Source organism: Trachypithecus francoisi, unplaced genomic scaffold, assembly GCF_009764315.1.
Source record: "Trachypithecus francoisi isolate TF-2019V2 unplaced genomic scaffold, Tfra_2.0 Lachesis_group21, whole genome shotgun sequence".
Classification (NCBI taxonomy): Eukaryota; Metazoa; Chordata; class Mammalia; order Primates; family Cercopithecidae; genus Trachypithecus; species Trachypithecus francoisi.
The window spans coordinates 39,760,259-39,786,252 of NW_022681467.1; the positions used below are offsets into that span (position 1 = coordinate 39,760,259).

At 50.7% G+C, this 25,994-nt stretch overlaps 1 protein-coding gene across 1 annotated transcript in view; it reads right to left on the minus strand.

Annotated features, from left to right (window-relative positions):
* Window positions 1-3,574: 3,574 nt before the first annotated feature.
* Window positions 3,575-25,994, minus strand: part of JPH2 (junctophilin 2) — a 77,967-nt gene continuing 55,547 nt past the window's right edge. Inside the window, exons 3-6 of the mRNA XM_033186470.1 lie at window positions 10,723-10,841; window positions 7,548-8,269; window positions 6,651-6,745; window positions 3,575-5,371 (exon numbers count right to left, since the gene is read on the minus strand). Of these exons, the coding sequence (XP_033042361.1) occupies window positions 6,665-6,745; window positions 7,548-8,269; window positions 10,723-10,841 (922 nt within the window). The 3' untranslated portion in view covers window positions 3,575-5,371; window positions 6,651-6,664. The remainder of the gene's footprint in view (window positions 5,372-6,650; window positions 6,746-7,547; window positions 8,270-10,722; window positions 10,842-25,994) is intronic.

Here is a 25,994-nt window from a genome sequence, read left to right on the forward strand (position 1 = left end):
TACCGAGGACACAAGTGTTTAGCATTTGGAACCCTCCCAGATTCCACCCTATGTCCCTTTCCCTTGGCTGGTTCTGATTCACATTCTTTGTTTGTAATAAATGTGACTTGAGTAGAATAGCTTTCAGTGAGTTCTGTGAGTCTTTCTAGTGAATTATTGAGTACGAGGGTAGTTACAGGAACCCCCTTGTTTGTAGCCAGTCAGTATGAAGTGATGGTGGCCCTGGAGACCCCCAAACTTGTATCTGGTGTCTGAAGAGAGAGTAGCTGTGACTCTACAGCCTCAAGATGTAAATAGCTTTAAAAGATCACTAAGAAGTGATTGTACACCACTGCACTCTCCAGCCTGGGTGACAGAATGAGACTCCATCTCAAAAAAAAAAAAAAGAAGAAGAAGAGGAAGAGGAAGGAAGAAGAAGAAGAGGAAGAGGAAGAAGAAGAAGTAGTACTAGTAGAAGTAGAAGTAGTAGTAGCAGTAGTAGTAGTAGTAGTAGTAGTAGTAGTAGTAGTAGTAGCAGCAGCAGCAGCAGCAGCAGCAGCAGCAGCAGCAGTAGTAGTAATAGTAGTAACTGTAATGTAGGCACCTGGTCAAGACAGCCTGGAGTGAATGAATGTTCTGACACATGGGGTGCCCTGGCATCTGTTGCCATACATGAGGGTCTTACCTGCAGTTGGTCTGTGGACAAAATATGACTCCCCATTCAGTCCAGGCTCTGTCACTGACTTGCTGTGTGATCCTTACAAATCACGACACTTTCTCCAGACCTGTTTCCCCATAGGAAAAACAGGGGGCCAGATGAGCTGATATCTTAGAGTGCCTCCATCTCTGACAACCTAAGGAGTTATTTCCTCAGGCTTCTTCAGAGACCCCCTCCTTCCTTCCCTGAGCTCCTTCAGGAATTCTGAATCATTGCACTCATATCCAATAGACAAATGTCCCCTGCTACATCCCTGTTGACTAGCATCTCCCCTCAGCTGGCTCATCTGCAGTGATGGGAAGTTCACTCTTTCATGGTGGGAGCAGTGTGGTTCTGTAAGAGAGCACAGGCTCTGGGTTTCAGTCCCAGCTCTGTCCTTCCCTCACTGTGATACCTTGAACCAATCATTCCATCTCCCCAAGGCTCAATTTTCCTCATCTGCAAAATGGGTGGATGAATACCTACATCATGGAGATACTGCGAAGAATGGAAAGTAACAGTGCATTTACCATCGGCTCACACCATGCTGGGAATTGTTCTAAGTTCTGTGTTCATATTTTCAGTCTGAAGAGGCAGGTAACATGGTATTCATCATCCCCAGAAAAGAAAGAAAGTTCTAGATGTTAAGAGACAGAGCCAAGATTTGAACCAGCAACCATGTGCTGAACCATACAGCTGTTCTGCCACCACATACAGGAGGTGAAGGCTTAGCACAGGGCCTGACCTATGGCCACCTGACTCCATTGAGTGTACCAGCAAGACAGACCGAGAGAGTGAGAGGGAGTGGGAACTTTGGCCTCCATAGGCATAGTCAGAGTTTTGCACAAAGCAAGAACCTAAGAGCTATTTTAGTTTCAGCATACATGCAAGTTTCATCTTTTACAGTTTAGGTATTATTTGTATTTTTAGTTTCTTATTTGGGGGAGAGCATCTTCGTATCACTTTTTCAGGCGTGGCACCTCCAAAGGTCATCATCCGGGCCTGCATCTCTTCCAGAACAGCCGGGTCTTCTGTGGGTCCATCAGATTATGAAACTCCCCTTCTTGCCCGAATCCCAAATCTGACCCCCATGGTTCCTAGGTCCCCTCCCTTACACTGCCCTGGAAGAGTCCTGCAGAGACCTCAAGGCAGTGGACCAACAATGCTCTTAAGTTCACGCATGGTACAAAACACCTTAAATGCATTCCAGGCACGGCGGGAGACCCATCAGACTTCCTAGAGCTGCCTGTGGTCAAGACTAGAAGAGGAGGCATCAGCCTGGCTGTGTCCTACCCCTGAGCCAACAGGGGGTGCTGTCTTCAACCAACCCTACCTGGCTCTGAGTCTCCAATCCTGGGGCTCAGGAAGCCGCCTCCTTTGTAAACCATCCAAAGTGAGTTTAATACAGCCACCCCCGCCCCCAACTCATCCAACACACACAAACACACACACACACAGTGTCTGCAGACCGGCCAACTGGGCTGGCTACCCACCTGCTCTCCCTCTGTGGGTTTTTATCAAAGGCTACAGATTAAAACAATTCCCTCCTCATTCCCACTCCCACCTCCTCTCCTATGGTTCCTCTAAGCCCATCCTTCTTGGAATCCCAGCATCATTCCAGAGTTTTGAAAACTTTTTTTTTTCCCAGATGGAGTCTTGCTCTGTCACCCAGGCTGGAGTGCAGTGGCTTGATCTTGGCTCACTGCAACCTCCACCTCCCAGGTTCAAGTGCTTCTCCTGCCTCAGTCTCCCAACTAGCTGGGTTTACAGGCACGTGCCACCAGACTTGGCTAATTTTTGTATTTTCTTTTTTAGTAGAGATGGGGTTTTGCCATGTTGGCCAAGCTGATCTCAAACTCCTGACCTCAAGTGATCCACCTGCCTTAGCCTCCTCTAACATGCTGGGATTACAGGTGTGAGCCACCATGCCCAGCCTAAAACCTCTTTATCACTATAATCTATCTCATTTGAGCCTCACAACTGCATTGCCTATGATGAAGGCCATAGGGCAGGGATTGCAGTCTCCTCAGCAGAAGAGGAAACTGAGGCACAGAAAGAGGGAGTGAGGGAGCACACGGCCCATCAGTGACAGGGCTGGGTTGGGTGGGGGAGCCAGGCTCCTGAGAACAGGGTGTGCCTAAACTCAAGCCTACTGTTGGTTGAGGGACCCTCTTCTCTAACCCCCTCGCTGGGAACCACCAACTTTGAGAGTAACTTCATGGGCAGTGCTTATTCCTAAAAAGTCAAGAGAACTGCTTTCCTGCCACCAGCTTGCTGTGTGCGTGACCTTGGGCAAGTCCCTCTGCTCTAAGCCTCTGTGGAGTGTGGAGCTCACATCAGGGTCCCCCACTGATTGAGATATACTGACTAAACAACTAGTACCTGAGTCACCTCCACCCCTCTGGGGTCCCTGGGATCCTCTATCAAAATGCAAGAGGGCTTGTAGCAGAGCTAACAGCACCGTAGTGTGATAACAACACTCGTCTCCATTTCTCCACTGCTTTCTACAGCCTCAACATCTAATGTAATCCCCACTGCCAGAACGTAGGCACTGTTATTATCCCCCATTTTACAGATAAGAAAACAGGGGCTCAGAGAAGTGAAGAAAGTGGCCGGGCTAGCATTGGAGCCTGGGGGGACTCCACCTCAAAGGGCGGGCTCTTGATTCTGTTGTCAGCTACCCATAGAAGTTTCTGGAAGTTTGCTTCAGAAACTCCACTGTAGCAGCTCTGTGGCCTTTGAGCCCCCATTCAAACTGAAGCCCTTCAGCTGCCCCTCAAGTATCGTGAGAACGAGGACACAGACAGGCAGGACCCACATCTCCCAGCCTCTTTCCACCCACCCTCCTTGAGCCAGCCCCTCATCCTGGACCCACAAGCACGTTGCAGCCCAGCCAGAGCCCGTGAGCAGATGCAGATTTATTATTGCACAGACTGCAGCATCCTGAACCCCAACCCCAAACACCAGCCCCCAAACTAGGCCTGGGAGCTTTGGCAGGCACAGGCTTGTCTCCAGCACCAGCCAACAAAAACCAGGACAAGAATCTTGGAGACTGAGCCTGGAGCCCGTCAGCACTGAGCAGTGCCCCTGCCCCATTCCCCTCATGCTCCAGGAGTCTTGAGAAGCTCAGATGCAGATACAGAGCTGCGGGCCATGGCCAGCTGAGGATGGAAGAATCTGCAGGTTCTCCTCCATGAAAAATGCAGTCCCAGATTCCAGCCAAGTCACAAGGTCCCAGCAGGGCTTGAAACAGCAAGTGTGAAGCTAAGGGAGAAGGCTCCCAAGCACTGAGGGGAAATGGGGAAGCTGACCCCATCAGAAGCAAACTCCTAGGTCCCAGAGCTGCCTGGGGAGGCCCTGCCACAAAGCCAAAGCCCCCAAGGTCCACAGAAATGAAGGGAGGACAGCAGCAGTTCCCTCTGGCTCAGCTTGGAGGCCACGTCCTTCCCCAGGCTTGGAGGGGCCTGGAAGTTCTTTCCCTCCATCCTCCTGGAGGCAGGAAACCACGGCCTTTGGCCCTCACCTCACCCCCAGGAAACCCAAGGGCCCAGAGACCTAGTGTGGTACAAAACATCTTTAAGTGAGGTACATCCAAGTAGCCGTCTTCTGCCAAGTAAGCCAAAGGGGCTTATAACTGCACCCAGGCTGTACCCAGCTGGAGCCCCAGACTTGCTCCTCTCCTGCCGGGAAATGCTTCTTGACAAGCAGCGTGTCTTCAACACCTGCCTGAGTGTTTGCCCCAGGGACATCTCCCTGGGCTTCCATGGGCTTCTGGGCTCCCCTGAGCTTTCAGTGGGCCCTGATGGGGGAGGAGACAAGCCATTTCACAGGGCGTCACAGAAGATTTCTCTCACCGGTCCCAGGCCTCCTGCAGGTGACCCTCTAGCATCCCCAGCACACGGGAAACCCCAAATGCAATCCCAGTCTCAGACACACTCCAAAGCAGGCCATCATCACTGCACCTTAACCCCTCTTCCCACCCCCGCCCCTTGGCCACCTGGCCAGCAGCTTCCCAGCCAGAGGCTCCATGGGGTCTCCCCTCGTCTATTGGTCAAGAAGGGAAGCTAACTGGACTGGTGGGAGGAGACAGAGCACTGTGTTCTGGGATATTCAAACTGACCTTGTCCATTTCCTCTACTGTCACCCAGAACATCTACAGGCAAGGGAGACGGTGCGGGGTGCAGACTGCACAAGGACAGGCCTCTGCACTGGTCTGAGGGGGTCTCAGCACCCACCCCACCCAGCTTCCCTGGGAGGCCTCAGCCCACAGCCAAAGGATTAAATCAAAGTGGGGCAGGGTGGGAGGAATGGGGATGGGATTGAATATTAACGTCCTGGTTAGGTGACATTTCCCAAAACACACAAAAGCCCAGGGAGGGGACAACCTAGGGAAAGGCAAGGGAGTGGAGGAAGGCAGGGGACAGGAGCAGATCAGGAAGCTCAAGAGATCAGGGTGCTTCTCTCTGGGCTCTCCTTGCCCCTGGGCAGAGAGCTCCTGAAGGAGCCCAGGACATTCCATTCCTCGGCGCCACCACCGCCACCCAGCACAGGCACCATGGGAGGCCTCCTGAAACTCTTGTGGGGTGAATGTGAACTGGACCACGGGGCTCCGGGTCCAGAGTCCAGTCCTCTTTGGCCACCCTGCCTGGCACTGCAAAAAGACGGTCCTCATGTCCTCAGCAGGAAGTTCTGGCTCTGCAAAGAGATAGCAAAAGGGTCAGGTGAGGGAGGGAGGGCAGTGGCTGGGACACCAAGCCAGGTGCAGGGCTCAAGCCTCAGGGTTCATCTTCTCTGGGGCAAGATCCCACCTCTGCATCCCCCAGACAGCCTTGTCCCTTGGTTCTGATATTCAGCAGGTCACAGACAGGTCCCCGAGGCCTCTCCTGGCCCTGGCTGCCTGCCTCTGTTTATTTGCACATGCTGTTCCCTTTGCTGATGCACTTATCTCTTCCCTCTTCATCCCCCACTGTCATCCGGTTCACTCCTTTTCACCCTTCAGGTCATGAAAGGCATCAGTGCCTGCAGGAAACATTCCCAGCGCCCCTGTGACACATGGCGCCTGCAGAGCTCAAGCGCTCACCCCCACGGCAGCACCTGCCAGGCTGGTCTTGTCATTGACTGTTTCCATGGTGACAGCACAGACTCTCCTGGAGCTGATGAAGAACCTCTAGCCCAAACTAAGCTAGGATCAAAAAGGAGGGCCTGGGGAAAAGGCAGAAACCCCGTGATGATCGCCAAGCATGGGATTGAGGCTGTGAAGGCTGGTTCCAGCAGGGGGAAGATTTTGTCTTGTAGATGCTTCATCTTGAGAGCAGTGAGGGCCACTCTCCTTCAGCCCAGCCCAGCCCACTCCACTTCATGGGAACTTATCCCAGCCCCTAGCTCCATCATGGGGAGAAAACTGAGAGGCAACCCATGGGCAGAGGAACGGGAGGAGGCTGGGGGACCAAGGGATTAAAGACTGAAGTGGGGCAGAGAGAAAGGGAGCACAGAGATGAGTGTCCCACCATCCCAGGTGAGCTCAGTCTAGACCTGTTGTGTTTAATGTTTGAACTGCAAGACTTTTCTGTAATGAGCTCTAAGTTCAGGGTTACTTTCATTGTGTTCACCACATTCTTAGAGCAGCAGTGAGTCCCTGTGGTATACCCAGCTCCCACCAGAGCAGGACATGTTGGCCAAATGAATGAGTGAATGAAGCCCTCAGTGCTCACCTGACAGAGAGCAGGTGCTCTGCAAACACTGAGCTAATGAAGTAAGAGTGTGTGTGTGTGTGTGTGTGTGTGGTGTGTGTGTGTGTGTGTGTGTGTGTTGGTATCAAATCACACTCTAGGTCCTGGCTTCTGCAGGTGGGTGGGCCTCAATCAGTCACAGGACTGCCATCCAAGTACCCGGTAGGTCCCTCCTCCCACCACCCTGGCTCAGAACTCCCCAGGGGCTCCTACCCCCAACCCCTCCTCCAGCCAGCTGGCTGCACCTGGTAGGCGAGGGTCAGGTCAGGAGGTGAACGAAGAGGATGGCCAGGCCGATGTTCAGCAGGATCACCATGCAGATGAGGATGGTGTTGGGGACCTGGGAGCAGTAGAGAGAGGCTGCCTGAGTCCCCATGGCCTCTGAGACACCCCCCACCCAGGTCACAGCAAGGCTAGACAGAGCAAGAACTTCTGGATGGACCTTCCTAACAGCACTGCCGTCTTTGTTCACTGTTGTATCCTGTCACCTGGATGGCAGACCATCACAGCTGAAAGGCCTCCTAGAAATAACCAAATCCCTCAGGGCCCAGGGAAGGACAAGATCATGCTCCAAGTCATATAGTATGTGAATCAGGCCTGGAACCCAGGTATCCTGCCTTCTTTACTGCTAATTCCCCTTGGGACACATTCTTCTGTCCCTCAGAGCCCAGCTTCAGTCTTTTTTTGCTGCAGTTCCTAGCTCCCCGCCTCCCATAAGTCAGGAGGTCTATAACCCAAGTCCTGTTGGGCCTTTCTTCCACCTCCAGGAAGCCCTCACTGCTACACCTTATAGCAGATGCTGCTGGTGCTCAGCCCAAACTCCCGACTGGGCAAATTAGACCCACTCTTCAGCTGCTCAGGCTCCCAGCTGCCCCCTGCTCATGAGAACTGCCTCTGCCAATGGGATACCAGGTGCAAAGGCAGGAGTACTCCATGGGGACATTTATGCTCCAAAGTCCTCTGTGGACCAGGCCAAGGCTATATTCCCCTAATCCCCAGTCCTGCTGCATTTTCCCCTGCTCTATCCTGCTTTGGTCTCTCGCACCCCAGCAACCCCCAAATTCCCCGCGCATGAGTCCTGCCTCAAGCCCTGCTACCTCTAGGGAACCCGAGCTTAGGCACACCTTCTCTGACAGCCTCACCTCTTCCACCTCCACCTCTGCCTCTGCCGCCAGCGTTGCCTCCTTCCGTGCCTTCTTCTTGGCCCCGGCCTTGGTCAGCCCTCGGGCCTCAGTCTTACGGGCCTTGGCCCTGGGCTCGGCTTTGGGGTTGATGGGCTTGGGCTCCAGCTTGGCGGGGGTCTCGCGTGCAGGCTCGGGGCCTCGGAGCGTGGGGGCCTGCAGCGGGGCGGTGGCCGGCGACGAGGGCGCGGACTCGGACCCGGAGACCTCGGGCTCGGGCTGGTCCTCGAAGGGCGGAGGCTCGGGCGGCATGGTGCGCACAGCATAGCTGTGGTAGCCCTGGTAAAGCGCCACCTCCGGCTCCCGCGACTGCGCAGGCGGCGCCTGCAGAGCCTCGATGGCCATACGCTCGGTGGCTGGACGCCCGGGGCTGCGGCGGCCCGCGGCCTCGGAAGGAGTGACTGGCCGGCTGCCCTCGCCGCTGGGCTCGCCGTTCCAGGCGCCCGGACTCAGCAGGCCGTCCTTGGATGCCCCGGGCCGGGGCCGCTTGGGCTGCGGGGGCGTCCCGGCAGGTGACGGGGGGCCACCCTCCGGCCGAGGGGTCTCACGCTCGTGCAGCTGAGGACTCTCGCGGGGCGGCTCTGGGAGGCCCGCTGCGCTGGCGCCCCGGTCGGGGGGCTCCAGCAGGCTCTCCGAGTTCTCCAGGATCTCCTGCAGCAGCCGGCGCTTCTGATATTCTGGACCTGCCAGGGGCACACAGGGAGGCTGGGTTCAAACCCGGCACCACTGTTGGGCGATCCTGGGCCAGCCACTTCACCTCTCGAGCCTCATTCATGGGCTCCGTAGGCACTTACATAGCACTGACCAAGTGCCAGGCACTGTTCTAAGCACGTTCCAAATATTAACTCATCGAATCCTTGTAGTAACCCTATGAAGTTGATGCTACTGTGAACCTCAAAGGGAGGCTCTGGGAGGTTACACCACTTGCCCAAAGTCACACAGCTGTCTAAGGGCAGAGTCAGGACTAGTACCCAGCAGTCTGGCTCCAGAGGCGATGCCCTTTACTATGGCACGAGTCTCTTTCCATTCCCTTATCTGAAACATGGGCCTGATCATACCTATTTTATAAATACGAATGGAAGGATTGAGAAAATGTATGTCAAAGGCGGAGCTCAGGGTCCGGCACCGGCATAGACCAGCAGGGGGAGCGCTGTGACCAGAAGTGAGGGATCCTCCCAGGCACAGGTTTTCGCTCCTAGGTTTTCCATCTGGCCTCCTTTGGCCTCCTTTCTGCAGCCAGGATCACGTTTAGAAAACGCACATCTGGGCCGGGCGCGGTGGCTCAAGCCTGTAATCCCAGCACTTTGGGAGGCCGAGACGGGCGGATCACGAGGTCAGGAGATCGAGACCATCCTGGCTAAACCCCGTCTCTACTAAAAATACAAAAACTAGCCGGGCGAGGTGGCGGGCGCCTGTAGTCCCAGCTACTCGGGAGGCTGAGGCAGGAGAATGGCGTAAACCCAGGAGGCGGAGCTTGCAGTGAGCTGAGATCCGGCCACTGCACTCCAGCCTAGGCGACAGAGCCAGACTCCGTCTCAAAAAAAAAAAAAAAAAAAAAAAGCACATCTGATCATGTCATTAACTTAAATTTAAAAATGTTTAATTAACATTAAAACATGGCTGGGCATGGTGGCTCACGCCTGTAATCCCAGCACTTTGGGAGGCTGAGGACGGATCACAAGGTCAGGAGATCGAGACCATCCTGGCCAACATGGTGAAAACCCTGTCTCTCTGAAAATATAAAAATTAGCTGGGCGTGGTGGCCTGTGCCTGTAGTCCCAGCTACTCAGGAGGCTGAGGCAGGAGAATTGCTTGAACCAGGGAGTCGGCAGTTATAGCGAGTAAGCCAAGATCGCACCACTGCACTCCATCCTAGCGACAGAGTGAGACTCCATCTCAAACAAACAAACAAACAAAAAACAAAACATTCATTGCAGAGAATGCCCACCTCTGTCCCTTAGGGGCTCCCACCACTCTATCCATGTGCCAGATCTCTACCAAGGCCAGGAGGTCCTCCTTACTCTGCAGCCTTGATTCTCAGGACCCACCGCCTACTTTGTGATCTGGCTTCCTGGCATGCCGCTCTGTCCGAGTTTCTGTGCCTCTGCGCCTCCTCCACTCATCCCACCCAGCACTATCTGGTGCAGCAGCTCTCAGAGTGCGGTCTCAGACTAGCAGCAGCCGCATCGCCTGATCCTTAGAAATGCACATTCATTCATGGGCTCCACCTGAGACCTACTGAGTCAGAAACTCTGAGGGTGGGCCCAGAAATCTGTGCCAAATTTGAGACCCACTGACTTGACAGACTCTCGTTCAGCCTGCAAGATTCAGCTCAAATGGCCTCTCCTGAGGGCAGCCTTCTCTGACACTTCCTCTTGCCTGCTTCCTGTGAGCTCCCTCTGCTCCCATTCTAACCACACAGTGCTCATCCTGCTGTGCGAAATGGAACCGTAATCATGAGACAACAGCCACAGTCACTGAGTGCTTACTGAGGACTGGGAATGTACCTTACATGCATGTAATCCATCCACAAAAAAAGCAGGTACAGTTCTTACTCCCATTTTACAGATCAGGAAACTGAGGTTTACTGAGGTTTACAGAGGTTAAACACCTCACTCAAAGTCTCACAGCTGGGAAGCAGCGGAATCAGGGTTTGAACGAATGCAGAGTCTGCTTATTGTACCCCTAGCTCTGTTGTTTTTGTGACTCTCTGCTCCCCTAGATTTTGGACCCCACTTATATAACCCCAGAGCCCAGCAGAGTGCCTGACACATGGACAATGCTCAATGCTCGACTGAAACTGTCGGGCAAGTGCAAGAAGCCATTTTTCCTTCTCATCCACCAGTGACTTCTCCCCTCTAAGCTTCACCAGCTCCAACTGTCTTCCCTGCTCAGATCAGAGAAAAGACCACTTGGAGTGCCTCTGCTGCCCTCCCCACGAGCTCAGCATGAAGGCAGAGATGTGTCTCCCCACCTACCCCTGCATCATCCCATCCCACATTTGCACCATGCCCCAGTTTCCGAGAGTCACGGGCATCCAGGAAACCACTTGGGCATCTCAGATTCCAGTAAGCAAAGAAAAGCACCCACCCTAGGGATAGCCCTACCCTGCCCATCATTCCCTGGCTGGCCCTACCTGGCTGGTAGAAGTCCGGAGCCAGCTCCCTGGCCAAAGTGCGAGCAATGTTGGACTCCTGGTTGGCAGCCAGGGCGGCCTGTTCCGCTGCCTCAGCTTTGGCCTTGGCGTGGCTTGTCCTATGGAGACAAAGTGGCAGAAGACTCAGGATCCTTCCAGAGAACCAGCCTTCTGCCCCTTCTCCCCAACCCACAAAGAGACATGCTAAACAGAGTGTTCTTTCACTCAGGCAGTCAATGAATATTTATTGAGCCTCATGGCCCAGACTGCTATGCATTCTCCAGATCATTTCTTCTTCTTTCTGAGCACACAGATAGACTACCTTTCCCAGTCTCCCTTGCGGTTAGGTGTGGTCAAGTGACTGAGTTCTGGCCAGTGCATTATGGGAAGACATCATGTATGCTATTTCCAGGCTTGGCCCATAAAAACCTCTGTGACTTCTCTTTTTTCCCCAGCATTGCTGGTTGAATGTGGAGCAGGCTGAGTCCCCAGAATAGGGGACTTAACCTCTGTGTCACCGTTCCCTTTGGCAGTGTGGTGAAGCCTATGGAATCCTTCTCAGAATAATGTTTTAAAATGCATAAAATACATAGGATTACAAAAGGATGCAGTTACTTGACATACTGTTTCCAAAATATTTAAAACAACACATTTGTAAAATAATAATCTATATCTTTATAAGCACATTAAACAAAATATCAGGTCTGTTAACTACTGTAATTTTAAAGTATAGATTAGCATAAAGGATATTTCAAGGATATCTAATTACAACATGTAATATGACATGAAAATACGTGAGATTTCTGTTGGTGACAAAGTCACAGCTGCTACTACTACTATTATGGTTTATTGCCTATTTCCACAATTGAAGAGAAGGCTACATTTCAGCTGGAGTTAATAAAAATATAGATGTAGCTTTTCCCATTGTAGTGGGTACTTCTGGTGCCCTATGCAGATCCCTTCACTGGGCAAATGTGCCCACCCCCGGCTGATGTGAGTGTTGGCTGCCAATGGCTCCTGACTACCCCAGAGAATTGTAGCCCATAGAAGCCACCTTGTTCCAGAAGTTAAAATGCTGCCCTGCCTACCCCTAAACCCCGGCAGCCCATACCAATGACTGGTACTGGTCAGCCTCCTCTTGCCTCAAGAGGAAGGAACTTCAGCTGCAGCAAGTACAACCCACGCTCCAGAGCTCCCCGTGGACTGGCTGAAGCAGGTCTCCAGCTGAGACCACATCTTTGCTCAGCTCCTTCCCTACGCCATCCTGTGTGTCATTCTCCTCTCTCCTGAAAGCCTCCCTCAATAAATCACTTACACAAGAATCCCCACTTCAGGCTCCACTTCTGGGGAATCTAACCCTCACCATCCAAGTTCATGGATACCTGAAATCTATCCACAGACCCTCCCATGGACTGCAAGTTAAGAAATCTGAGCCCGGCCGGGCGCGGTGGCTCAAGCCTGTAATCCCAGCACTTTGGGAGGCCGAGACGGGCGGATCATGAGGTCAGGAGATCAAGACCATCCTGGCTAACACGGTGAAACCCCGTCTCTACTGAAAAATACAAAAAACTAGCCAGGCGTGGTGGCGGGCGCCTGTAGTCCCAGCTACTCGGGAGGCTGAGGCAGGAGAATGGCGTAAACCCAGGAGGCGGAGCTTGCAGTGAGCCGAGATCGCGCCACCGCACTCCAGCCTGGGCGACAGAGCAAGACTCCATCTCAAAAAAAAAAAAAAGAAATCTGAGCCCATAAAATGATTGCGTGGAGCAAAGCCCCTTCCCACAGCCCCACAGTTGCATGTGACAGGAGCAAATCTTAAACATTCATTGTGTTAAGTACCTGAGATTTGGGGGATGTCTGTTTCAGCTATCAGCCTAGCTTAACTCACAGAAGAACCCACTAAAGTAATAACAGCCCAGTTTCTGAACTGGCCGGGCATGGTTCTAAAGGAGTTATGAAGACTACCTCATATGCTCATTCTAATGGCTTAGGAAGCTGGTGCTGTTATTACTATCCCTATTTTACAGTAGAGAAAATTGAAGCGCAAACAGGTTAAGCAATTTGCCCAAGGTCACAGAGTCCTGAAGTGCAGGAGCTGGGATTTTGAACCCAGGCAACGTAACTCTAGGGCAGTGGTGTCCAATCTTTTGGCTTCCGTGGGCCACATTGGAAGAAGAAGAATTGCCATGGACCACACAGAAAATACACTAACGATAGCTGATAAGCTCAAAAAAAAACAAATCACACACAAAAAATCCCATACCATTTTAAGAGAGTTTACGAATTCGTGTTAGGCGGCACTGAAAGCCGTCCTGGGCTGCATGCAGTCCAGGTTAGACAAGCTTGCTCTAGACCAGCAGCTGAGCATGTGCCAGAGCCTCTGCCAGGAGCTAAGCATGGCCAGGAACTGAGGACAGACTCTGGACCAGAAAGGCCACTGTCAGATGAGGGAGCTGGCTAGTAAACAGACACAAAAACTATTTAATAAAATGCAATGAAATAAAAAGTACCTAATTATAATTGTGAAATATGCAGCGAAGGAGGAATAGAGAATACAATGAAAACGCAGGACAGAAAGACTTAATGTTGATGGGTGGTGGAGGTGGGCTGGTCAGGAAAGGATTCCTTGAGGAAGTTGACATTTGAGTTGAGACTTGAAGAAACACATACATTAGCCCATAAGAGGTGGGTGGGTCAATGAACCCGGTAGACAGAAGGGCACGTGCAAGGACTCTGAGACTGAGGAAGAGCTTGGTGCCTTCGATGAGTTTCAAAGCCAAGTCAGAGTGTCCACTCTCTACAGATGAGTTAATTCCTTGGGGAGTTGTGTGTGTGTGTCTTTATCTCAGTCTCCAGCAGAGAACTGGGTGCACAGTAAGGAGGATAAATTCCCTTCAGCTTCAACTATGTACCAGGCCTTTTATCCCTTCCAAACTTCAAAACTGTGAGTAGTGAGGTAGTGTTTACCTGTGCCTACTTCACAGGTGGGGAAACAGGTTCAGAAAGGTGTCTTGCTCAAGGAAACAAAATAGAGTTAATATTTACAAAGCACTTAATACATGCCAAGGGCTTTACAGAAATTAACGTATTTAACCCCTCAATAACTCTACAGGGTAGACGTTATTCCCATCATCCCTCTCTACAGAGGAGACATGGCCTCCAGCCAAGGCACAGGAGGGTTCTAAAGAACCCAGGCCAGCACAGTGGCTCGTGCCTGTAATCCCAGCACTTTGGGAGGCTGAGGCAGGAAGATCACTTGAGCTCAGGAGTTCAAGACCAGCCTAAGCAACATAGCAAGACCCTGTCTCTACTAAAAATTAAAAAAAAAAAAAAATAGCCAGGTGTGGTGGCGCACGCCTGTAGTCCCAGCTACTCAGGAGGCTGAGGTGTGGGGGATTGCTTGAACCTAGGGGATCAAGGCTGCAGTGAGCTATTATTGCACCATTGCACTCCAGCCTGGGCAACTGAGCAAGACCGTATCTCAAAAAGAAAAAAAGAATCCACCCAAACTTACACAGCTAGTAAGTACCAGAGTAAGGATTCAAACCAAAGCATTCTGGGATCTAGAGTCTGCATCCTAACCACAAGTTCAATTTCCACTCAATAGCAAGCAGCAGAGTAAGATTCGAAACCTGGAGCTATCTGATTTCCAAGCCCCTGCCTCTCCACTATGCCATATTGCCACAGTAATGTTAACTGAATGAATGAATACATGGCTGAAGGCACACATGCAGGCGTGCACATATGTAGGGGCAAGGAGGCAGCCTAGGGAAGAGTTAAGAGCACATAGTTTTGGAATTAGAAGCCGTGGATTCCAATTTGGGCTCTGCCAAGGCCAGGGACAGAATGAGCTGACCAAGGCACTCACTTCAGGGGCAAAATTTACGGGGTTGCCAAAAAACTCAGTGATCAAGAGGAATCACATTTTAATGCAATATTTTAAAAGTCAAAATTAATGCAAAAATAAATCCTTGATGAACAACCTATGAAGAAAATTTTAAATAAAGCCTGGATTGGACCCTGCACTTGGATCCCTCACTTACTCACTCACCTCACCCCACTGGGACTCTAGGACCTTGGGTGCATGCATAGCTTTACCTCTCTGTACCTCAGTTTCTTCATCTGTAAAGTGGAGATAGTAATTCTCCCCTCTTGAACTTGCTGTGAAAACTAAGTGACAGAGAACATGTGAAAGTGTTTAGCCTTGAGGATGATGATGACGACAATGATGACGGGGTGTTGGTGGCAGTGGTGAAAGAGGAGGAGAATGACATTTGTACATCAAAACTGAGTGTGCTACATGCATATCCCCAGGCTTATTTTTGCCTACATGTGAGTATGTGTGAGACAAAGTTCTAAACTTTTTAGAGGCACTTCTCTGGGAACCTGAAACCCCAGGAGGGAGGAGGAGGCAAAGGGCTGGATAAGGCTTCAAACTGAGAAAATGCCCCTTTTTGTGGTCATGTGAGCGGAAGGATGCCCGCTTTCTGATGCCTTTGGAAGCTGTGCCGAGGACTCCTCAGGCAGGAAAGGCAGCCTCTCCCCACAGCCCTGGAAGATCCTGGAGGACCAACTGTGTACAGCCAGAACAGGGGCGGCCACACAGCCCAGGGCAATGAGGGCTGCTGTGCTGGAAGGAAGCACATTCTGTCCATCTCCAACCGCCTGGCCCGCTGCATCCTATCAGCGCTTCTGCCCCGTCCCATGCTCCCAGTCTCTGATCCCAGCCTTCAGGCCAGGAATCCCGGTGTTCTTCAGCACCCTCCCTTCCCACCTCCTTCCATATCCACAGCCCATCAGTCACCAACGCCGGTCTCTCCGGCTCCCTTTTTAACTCTTGAACCCTCTGCCACTCCTCCTGCACCCCCTCCCGTGTGTCTCCCCTGCCTGCCAGCTCACTCCTACAGCTGCTCCTGCACACAGCGGCTCAGCGAGCCTGCTTAACCACACACCCGTGGCCTCATCCCTTGCTTCAAATCTTTGCAAGTCTTCCTACTGTGCTCACAATAAAACCCTAGCTACTGAGTATGGCCTTCAAGGCTCTCCAGACCCTTGCCCGAGGCAGTCTGGATGGGGTATACCAGCAGCTCACGGGGTGAAGGGCAGGCAGAATCACTGTGGCGGGGAGGCTATTGCTTCTAGGCCAGGGCCTCTCGTAATGCAGTCCGTGACCCCCACACAATATCCTCTTCACCCGGAAGCTCAGAAATACAAATTCGCAGGCTCTGCCCAGACGGACTCATCGGAATTTGAAGGGAACGAGCCGAGGAATCTGTGTTTTATACTCCAGATCCTGACTAAAGTTTGAGAAGCACATGTTCTGCAGAGAGTAAAGCTAGCTCCATCTTGAAGTTGTTCCCAGCCTTCTCCGCCCCCTATAGGAGCCCTGCATGTTTTCCTTTCAGCACCAAGGTCCCTCCCTGAATCAAGGCCCTGCTGGGGAAATGCAGGAAGCATTTCCTGACCACTCACCATCTCTGGATCCGTGCCTCTGGGTGAGGGTCTGGAGGATGGCTCTGACCCTGCTTGGGGGAAGGGAGCAGTCACTGGGGCTGGGGGAGGAACAGGGAGACTCTTCTTGATTTCATTCGGATTAACTTTCGTCAGCAGGGTTAAAAATAAGGCTGGTGTTTCTGGGATAGGAGCAGGGCTATCACCCAATAGAGCCACTTCTAGAAGCTCCCGCCCCACCCTGGCCTCCTTTCCCCATCTCTCCCCCCAGGCCCCTAACTGCCTGGCTGTTTCCCAATTGTCTCCACCAGGCATTGGTGGCCTCATGGGGCCAAAGGGGGACACACTCACCGGACTTGCCCCGACTCTAGGCCTTTGCTTAGGCTGTTCCCCCACCTGGAAGGCTCTCTCCCTCCTGCCACGATCCTGGTCTTAAAGAGTCAGTTTAAGACCTACCTCTATGTATTGGTTAATTCATTTAGTACAACTTTATGGAGTGCCTACTATGTGCTAGGCACTTTTCTGGGCACTGAAGACATAGAGGCAAACTGAACATCCAAAAATCCCTTGTATCATCAGGCACAGTGGCTCACGCCTATAATCCCAACACTTTGGGAGGCTGAGGCAGGAGGATCACTTGAGGCCAGGAGTTTCAGACCAGTCTGGGCAACACAGCAAGACCCCAATTCTATCTTAAACAAAAATAGGAAAAAAGGAAGAAAAGAAACAAAAATCCCTTGCAGAGGTTACATTCCAGGGCATGGGTCAGCAGATGACAGTGGTAGGCTAAACCCAGCCTGCTGCCAGCTTTTGTACCACCCATGAACTAAGAATGGTTTTCATATATTTGAATGGTTAGAAAAAAAAAAAACAAAAGTAAGGGCCAGGCATGGTGGCTCACGCATGTAATCCCAGCACTATGGGAGGCTGAGGCAGGTGGATCACTTGAGGCCAGGAGATCAAGACCAGCCTGGCCAACATGGTGAAATGCTGTCTCTACAAAAAAATACAAAAATCAGCTGGGTACAGTGGTGCGCACCTGTAGTCCCAGCTACTTAGGAGGCTGAGGCAGAGAATCACTTGAATCTGGGAGGCAGAGGTTGCAGTGAGCCAAGATTGCACCACTGTACTCCAACTCCAGCCTCAGCAACAGAGTGAGACTCTGGCTCAAAAAAAAAAGAAAGTAATATTTTGTGACACACGAAAATTACATGAAATCCAGGTATCCATGTCCCTATAAACAAAATTTTTTTGAAACACAGCTATGCTCATTCATATTGTCTATAGTTAAGTAGTTGCCATACAGACCATATGACCTACAAACACCAAAATATTTACCATCTAGTCCTTTACAAAAGTCTGCCGACCCCTGTACTCAATGTATTCACTCCATGAATGTCTCCTCTACTATTATGATGAATAATATTAATCTTGGTTATTTGTTGAGCACTCTGTGACCAGCCTTAATGCCATGGCCTCCTGTGTAAACACATATGGCCTCACAGAGCTGGAGGCACATTCTCAAGATCACACACTACAAAGTGAACCTGCCCAGGCTCTTACCCATGACACCAAGCTGCTGCCTTCCTGGTACCACCTCTGAGGCAGGTCCATCATCTCCTGGGACCAAAGATGGGAATGAATAGGACCCAGCAGATGCCTGGGGAGTTCACGGCCTAATGCAGCCCTGCCAGGTCAATCAGGCAACATTTCTGGAAGTCCATGGATGAGCAGAGAGGCTCAGAGCAAAGTCTATAAACCACATGGTGGAGTGGCAAAGCGGGGGTAACTCCAGCCAGGTTGCCTGGGTGCAGACCCTGGCTCTGCTCATCACCTCGAGCCCAGTCTCCTCATCTGTAAAATGAGACTAATAAGGGCATGTGTCTCCAAGGAATGGTGTAAGGAGTAAATTAGTTACAGTCATGTGGCTCAGAACACAAGAAGTGCTACCTAAGGGCTTGCTACATAAAATGAGAAGTGCAGTGTTAGCCTGGGCAACACAGTGAAACCCCATCTCTACAAAAAAATAAAATAAAAACATTAGCCAGGCATAGTGGCTAATGGTCCCCATTACTTGGAAGCCTGAGGTGGGAGGATCGCTTGAGCCCGGGAGGTCAAGGCTGCAGTGAGCTATGATTATGCCACTGCACTCCAGCCTGGGTGACAAAGCAAGACCCTATCTCAGAAAAGAAAAGAAAAGGCACAGTGTTTTGAAGGGGACTGAAACAAAAATCCTGAATGTCCTAAATGCCACTGAATTGTTCACTTTAGTATAATAATAATAATTTTAAAACCCTGCAGCCCAGGAATCCCATGGTAGGTTTGGATGATGGGGGCAGATAATCTGGGTCCCTGGCTCAGGCCACTGCCAGCCTCTCTGGAGGCTGCTGAAGTGGTTACAGGGAAAGTGCTGCCCAGCATCTTCCTGAGGTGGGGATGCTTCCGACGTCACTGCCCTACCCTCTCCCAAAATAACCCCTCATCCCCAGCTCTGGCTGGTCATGGCCATTTCCCCCAGAACAACCATGATCGGGCTAATCTAGAGGAAGGACCACAGCTGGGTGTCCAGCCACTGGCCCAGAGAGCTCCCTAGGAGAAAGCCCCCTCTGTTCCCAAGGATGCAGGTGCAGTCAGGGAACGCTGACCCATGGGACCTTCCTCTCTCCACCCAGGACTCCATTCATTCTCATTCGGCAAATATGTGCTGAGCCCCTGCTATCTGGAGCCCAGAAATGGGTGCTAGAGACATGGACAGTGGTCAATGAGGCAGGCAGTGCCCTACTGGGAAGCCCCTCACAAGAGGGGTTAAGGGCACAAACCCAAGTCCAATTCATAGCACCATCATCTAGATATCTGACCTTTCCTCTCTGACCTCAGTTTCTTCAATTCAGAAATGGGGACAAGAATACTAATCTCACAAAATTACTGGGAGACTGAAATGAGATAGCACAAACATGCTTAGCATAAACTGAGCACATAACAAATATTAGCTATCATTATTGTTTTTGTTACTATTATAACAATGCTTACCAGCATTCACTTCCAAAATTCTATCATTTGCCAACAAATGGATGTGTCATCTAAACAGCATTTCAGGGTTCACCCACATTGTAGCATGCATTCCTTTTTATTGCCAACTAATATTCCATTGTGTGGATAAACCGTATTTTGTTTACCTGTTCAATAGTTGATGGACTTTAGGGTTGTTTCCACTTTTTGGTTATTTTGAATAATGCTGCTATGGAAATCTATGTATAGGTTTTTCGGTGGACATGTTTTCATTCCTCTTGAGTATATACCTAGGAGCAGAATTGCTGCGTCCTGTGGTAACTCTATGTTTAACCTTTTGAGGATCTGCCGAAGTGGTCTTGAGATGGCTGTATCATATTATGTTCCATTGGTAATACATGAGAGTTCCAGTTTCTCCACATCATCCCTAATACTTGATATCATCCTTCTTCTTCTTCTTCTTTTTTTTTTTTGGAAACAGAGCCTCGCTCTGTTGCCCAGGCTGGAGTGCAGTGGCACAATCTCAGCTCACTGCAACCTCTGCCTCCCGGGTCCAAGTGATTCTCCTGCCTCAGCCTCCCGAGTAGCTGGGATTACAGGCACGCACCACCATGCCAGGTTGATTTTTTGTATTTTTAGTAGAGACAGGGTTTCATCAGGTTAGCCAGGATGGTCTCATCTTCTGACCTTGTGATCCACCCACCTTGGCTTCCCAAAGTGCTGGGATTACAGGCATGAGCCACCGTGCCTGGCCCATCCTTCATTTTGATTGTTGCCATGCTAGAGGTTTGGGAAGTGCCATCTCGTGGTTTTGATTTGCATTTTCCTGATGGCTAACGAGGTTGAGCATCTATGTGCTTCATGGCTGCTTGTATGTCTTCTTAGGATAAATGTCTATTCAGATTCTTTGCCAGATTTTAATTGGATTTTTTCATTTTTATTGAGTTGTAAAATTTCTTTGTATATTCTTACGCAAGTCACTTACCATATATATGATTTGCAAATATTTTTCCCATTCTCTGGGCTCTTTTCACCTTTTTCCTTTGAAGTGCAAAAGTTATTTTATTTTAATGAAGTCCAATTTCGCTATCTTTTGTGACTTGTGCTTTGGGTGTCATAGCTAAGAAGGTTTTGCCTAACCCAAGGTCATAACAATTTACTCTTATATTTTCATCTAAGAATTTTATGGTTTTCGTTCTTACATTTAGTTCCATGAACACTGTTTCTAATAAGAAAAAATGGGAAATAACCTAACAGCTCATTCCACTCTATGAGGTAGATACCACCACCACTTTACAGAAGAGGAAACTGACACACAGGGAGGTTAGGTCATTTGCTCATTCTTGTTATAATCAAAGTAACAATGAAGGTAGACATGGCCCCTTCTCTCTTGAAGGATGTAGAGTCTGCTAAGAGAGATAAGACCAAGTAAAAAGTCTTGAGTACAGAACAAGACTATGGGGCAGGAGAAAGCCCACGGGGTGGGTGACATGTTCATAATTTGTATTTTATTCTTTCTATATTGTAAATATAATATATACTGTATATACTATAAAAATAAAATGGCTTCCTAAAAGAACATTTTGGAAAATGAGCATTTTTTAAAATAAAAAATTGCTATTAACATTTTCATCTTTTTCTTTTAAAAATTTTTTTTAAAGAGACGAGTCTTGCTCTTTTGCCCAGGCTTGGGTGCAGTGGTGCAATCACAGCTCACTGCAACCTTGAACTCCTGGGCTCAAGCGATCCTCCCACCTCAGCCTCCCAAGTAGCTCAGATTACAGGGGCACGTCACTGTACCCAGTTAACATGGTACATTCCAAGTTGGTCAAGAACACAGCTGCGTGACTGTGGGTGACTTATTGAAATTCTCTGTGCTTTGATTTTTCCATCTGTAAAATGAGGTTATGAAGAGCCCCTATCTCACAGGTTTGTGGGGATTAGAGAGATAAGTGACTGGCAGAAAGCACCGGGAACAGGGCCTGGCACACAGCAAGCTCGATGCAGATTTGTTCTAGTTGAGGTGAGGAGTAAGGGTGGTGTTGGGGATTCTGAGGTTGGGGGGCTGCGATATCCCTCAGGCCCTGTGTAGAACCTCTCCATCTTGGAAGCTCCACTGAAATCCCCCAGCCTCCAGCTGGAGCGAAGCCTCCTCCGGTGAGGGAGTGGGTGTGTGAGCTCTCAGCCTAGAAGACCAGGCAAAGTAATAAGAGTTGCTGCTTACCGGCCGGGCGTGGCAGCTCACGCCTGTAATCCCAGTACTTTGAGAGACAGAGGCAGGTGGATCACTTGAGGTCCGGAGTTTGAGACCAGCCTGGCCAACGTGGTGAAACCTCGTCTCTACTAAAAATACAAAAATTAGCTGGGCGCAGTAGTGCGCATCTGTAATCCCAGCTACTCGAGAAGCTGAGACAGGAGAATTGCTTGAATCCAGGAGGCAGAGGTTGCAGTGAGCCGAGATTGCGCCACTGGGCGACAGAGCCAGGCTGGGCAACAGAGCCAGGCTGTCTCAAAAAAAAAGAGAGGTGCTGCTTACTGAGAGCTAACTATGCACCAGACACTCAGTCAAAGGTATCGGCTGAATAAAGGCCCCAAAGATATTTGGTCCCACTGTCTGGAACCTGCGGATGTTACCTTCTATGGCAAACAGGGCTTTGCGGGTGTGATTAAATTAAGGATCTTGAGATTGAGAGATCATCCTGGATTAGACAGGAAGGCCCTAAATGTAACCGCAGGTGTCCTTACAAGAGGGAGATTTAATAACAGAAGAGGAGAAGCCGATGTGATGATGGGAGCAGAGATGGGAGTGATGTGTTTTGAAGACAGGAAGGTACCATAAGCTCAGGAACGCAGGGGGCCACTAGGGGTTGAAAAGGCAAGCGCAGAGATCCTCCCCTTCGAGCCTCCAGAAGGAAATCTGATTTTAGACTTCCAACCTCCAGAACTGTCAAAGAATAGATCTGTATTGTTTTAAGCCACCGAGTTTGTAGTAATTTGTTACTGCAGCAACAAAAGAAAACAACCTGTGTGATCTCATGTCCTCAAAATGATGCACTTCACAGCGGAAGAAACGCAGGCTCAGAAAATCATTTGCCCATGGCTCATAGCTAGTAAGTCCAGAGCTGGCTCAAGCCCAGACCCAGGTCTCCCTGGCACCAAAGCCTTTGCTGAGCCCTGCATCTGCTGCATTGCTTCAGTTCATGCCCACTTTCCACAGGGCCCAGCAGCTGTGGTTGCCTCAGCCCAGCCTCGTCCCCCAGGGATATCAAGGAGGCCCCTGAGTTTTACATTCCTGATATTCCTGCTGCCTGTCTGAGAGGGCCTGGGGCTGGGTTACCAGCATGTTCCCCACATCCTTCACATCTGCAAGAAAGTCTGGTTCTCTGGGGCCTGGCATCGCCTGGCAGGACGGAGGTCTGACTGCACTTTGGCAACCAATGAAATGACAAGGAGGGAACTTCACGCCTTGCTCCTCCCCCACCAACCAACAGAGTATTGGACCCTGCAGTTCAACCTGGATCTAGCTGCCAGCAAAGAGGCTTTCACTGCATGAGTTGACAGAGCGCTTCAAAACCACACAGGGAAACTTCCTTTTCAAAAAATCTATGCCTGATTTTAAAATTTTACAAACTACAAAAACCATCATGTTAAAGCAACAACGCGCTGAAGTTACTTCGCTAACACAATAGCTATCTTAGCCTTAGAGACTTCCTTGTCTGTTCAGGTGCGAACCTATTATTTTTTCCTTTTTTGGGGGGGCCCCTCCATTTATAACACAATGTACACACCTATTTTTTATCAGGGCTGTGAACACAATAAAGATTCCATTTTTGAGGCGTGGTGGTTAATGGCATGGAATCTGAAGTCACGCTGTGTGGGTGTGAATCTCTGATTTACTAGCTTTCACCTAGAAAAGTCACTTAGTCCCTCTGTGCATTGGTTTTCTCTTCTTAAAAGTAAGAGATGCCAGGCATATTTCTCAGATGGCTCCTGTATTCCCATCCTAGTGTAATCCCTTCCCTCTGAGTGTGGGCTGGACCTAGAGACATGCATCTAAAGAACAGAATATGCAAAAGTCATGGGAGGTCACTTCCATGATTCATTTAGACTGTGGCTTCTCTCTTGCCACCAGAGTCTCTTGCTGGCTTTGCTGAAGCAAGCTGCCATATTGGAGAGGAATTGAGCCCCTCGGTCTAATAGGCTGCAAGAAACTGGATCCTACCAATAACCACGTGTTTGAGAAATGGATCTTTCCCTGGTGGAGCTTTCAGATGAGACCACAGCCCTGGCCAACACCTGGACTGCAGCCTGAGAGAGACCCTGAGCCAGAGGACTCAGCCACCATGCCCTGATACCTGACCTGCAGAACTGTAAGACAACAAATGTGTGTTGTTTTAAGCTGCTCTGTGTGGGGATAATTTTTTATGCAGTGATGGGTAACTAACACAGTGGGGATAATAATAGTGCCTACATCATAGGGTAATGAAAATTAAATGAGTTAATGGCCACAAAGGGCTAAAAACAGTGCCTTGCACTCTTCTTAAGCACTATAGAAGTGTTAGCTGTTCCTGCCATACTTTTATAATTTACTCACTGAAGTAATTTTCCATGTTTCCATATACTGGCTTTTATCATTTAATTGTTCAACCATTTTTTTCTTTAAAAATCTAGCATCTACATATTTTTGTGCTACTGATTCCCCTTCTGGGAATGTGACCAACAGATATACTCAAGTTGTATACAATGATACATGTACAAGTCCCAAATGACTTCTGGAAACTTTTGTCCTCATAACCATCATTCACTTCTTTATCTGGCGAACTCCTACTCATCCTTCAGGACCCTTCCCCAGGAAAGCTTACCCTAACTGCCAGCTGTCTGCTCTTACCATCTGTTGCACTTAGCTGCCAGGTGACTTTGCCTTTCTCTGATTAGTCCGTGAGCTCCACGGTATTTATTGTAACACTGTAACAGCAAAAGATTGGAAACAAAGCCAAGTCCAGCAGTACGGAGCTGGAGCTGGTTAACTAAATTATGGCATAGCCATTTGAAGAAGTAATATGTAGCCAATCCTAGGAATAAGACTGATTTCTATGTATGACAAAGAGTGAATTCCAAGATATGTTAAGTCAGGTAGCAAGGTGTAAAAGAATCTCTATTGTATGTAACATTTGTGTAAACAGACAGACAACCTGTTTGCTCTTCTATATAGAGAATTATAATACAGGTTGCCCACTGGGAATGAGGTGGAAGGGAGGAAGACAGACAGACAGACAGACACACACACAGATATTTGGGCTGGTTATTTTCCTTTTGCCCCATCTCCTCCTCTTGCCCCACCCCCATCTATTCCCCACCTAGCTGTGTGCCCAGGGAGATCATCTCTACAGCCTGCTTCACCAGCACCCTTGCTCGGTGGTTTCCAGTGTGCCCAGTCAATTGGCGGCCCCAGTAAGAGGTTGGAGAGGGCTGGGTGTCTATTCCACTTCTCCCTCTTCCTGCCAGGCTCCCTCCTCCACAACTGCAGCTCTCACTGCCCCTCACCAACCCCCTCCACACCTGCAGCTCTCACCCACACCCACCGCCTCTCTCCACAGCTGCAGCTCTCACTGCCCCCCACCACCCCCTCCACACCTGCAGCTCTCAACTACCCCCACCGCCCCCCTCCACAGCTACAGCTCTCACCCACCCCCACCGCCCCCCTCCACAGCTGCAGCTCTCACCCACCCCCACCGCCCCCCTCCACAGCTGCAGCTCTCACCCACCCCCACCGCCCCCCTCCACAGCTGCAGCTCTCACCCACCCCCACCGCCCCCTCCACAGCTGCAGCTCTCACCCACCCCCACCGCCCCCCTCCACAGCTGCAGCTCTCACCCAGCCCCACCGCCCCCCTCCACAGCTGCAGCTCTCACCCACCCCCACCGCCCCCTCCACAGCTGCAGCTCTCACCCACCCCCACCGCCTCCCTCCACCGCCCCCTCCACCAGCTGCAGCTCTCTCCACCCCCACCGCCCCCCTCCACTGCCCCCTCCACCAGCTGCAGCTCTCTCCACCCCCACCGCCCCCCTCCACAGCTGCAGCTCTCTCCACCCCCACCGCCCCCCCCACAGCTGCAGCTCTCACCCACCCCCACCGCCCCCCTCCACAGCTGCAGCTCTCACCCACCCCCACCGCCCCCCTCCACAGCTGCAGCTCTCATCCACCCCCACTATCCTCCTCCACAGCTGCAGCTCTCACCCACCCCCACCGCCCCCCTCCAAAGCTGCAGCTCTCCGCACTCTCACCACCACCACCAAGACTGCAGCTCTCCCCACCCCCACCACCCCCTCCACAGCTGCAGCTCTCACCCACCCCCACCGCCCCTCTCCACAGCTGCAGCTCTCTCCACCCCACCACCCCCTCCACAGCTGCAGCTCTCTCCACCCCCACCGCCCCCCTCCACAGCTGTAGCTCTCATCCACCCCCACTATCCTCCTCCACAGCTGCAGCTCTCCCCACCCCCACCATCCCCATTCCTGCTCCAGTCATCACACCATTTCCTTCTCCCCCTCCCCTTGCCCCTTCAGGCCTGGGGTATAGCGGCTCTCGTGGCTCCTGGTCCTGGATGCCTTAACACACCTTGTTAATTTTTCTGCCCACATCTCTGCAAACAGCACCTTCATTAAACTCTCCCCAGTTAAACACCTGCAATAGACCCTGTCTTGCCAGGACGCAGACTAATACGACCCTTCTGGATTCTCTGAATGTGCATAAATTATACTCACTCCAAAATAAATAAATACATATTTTTTAAATCTCACATCTATTGGTACTAG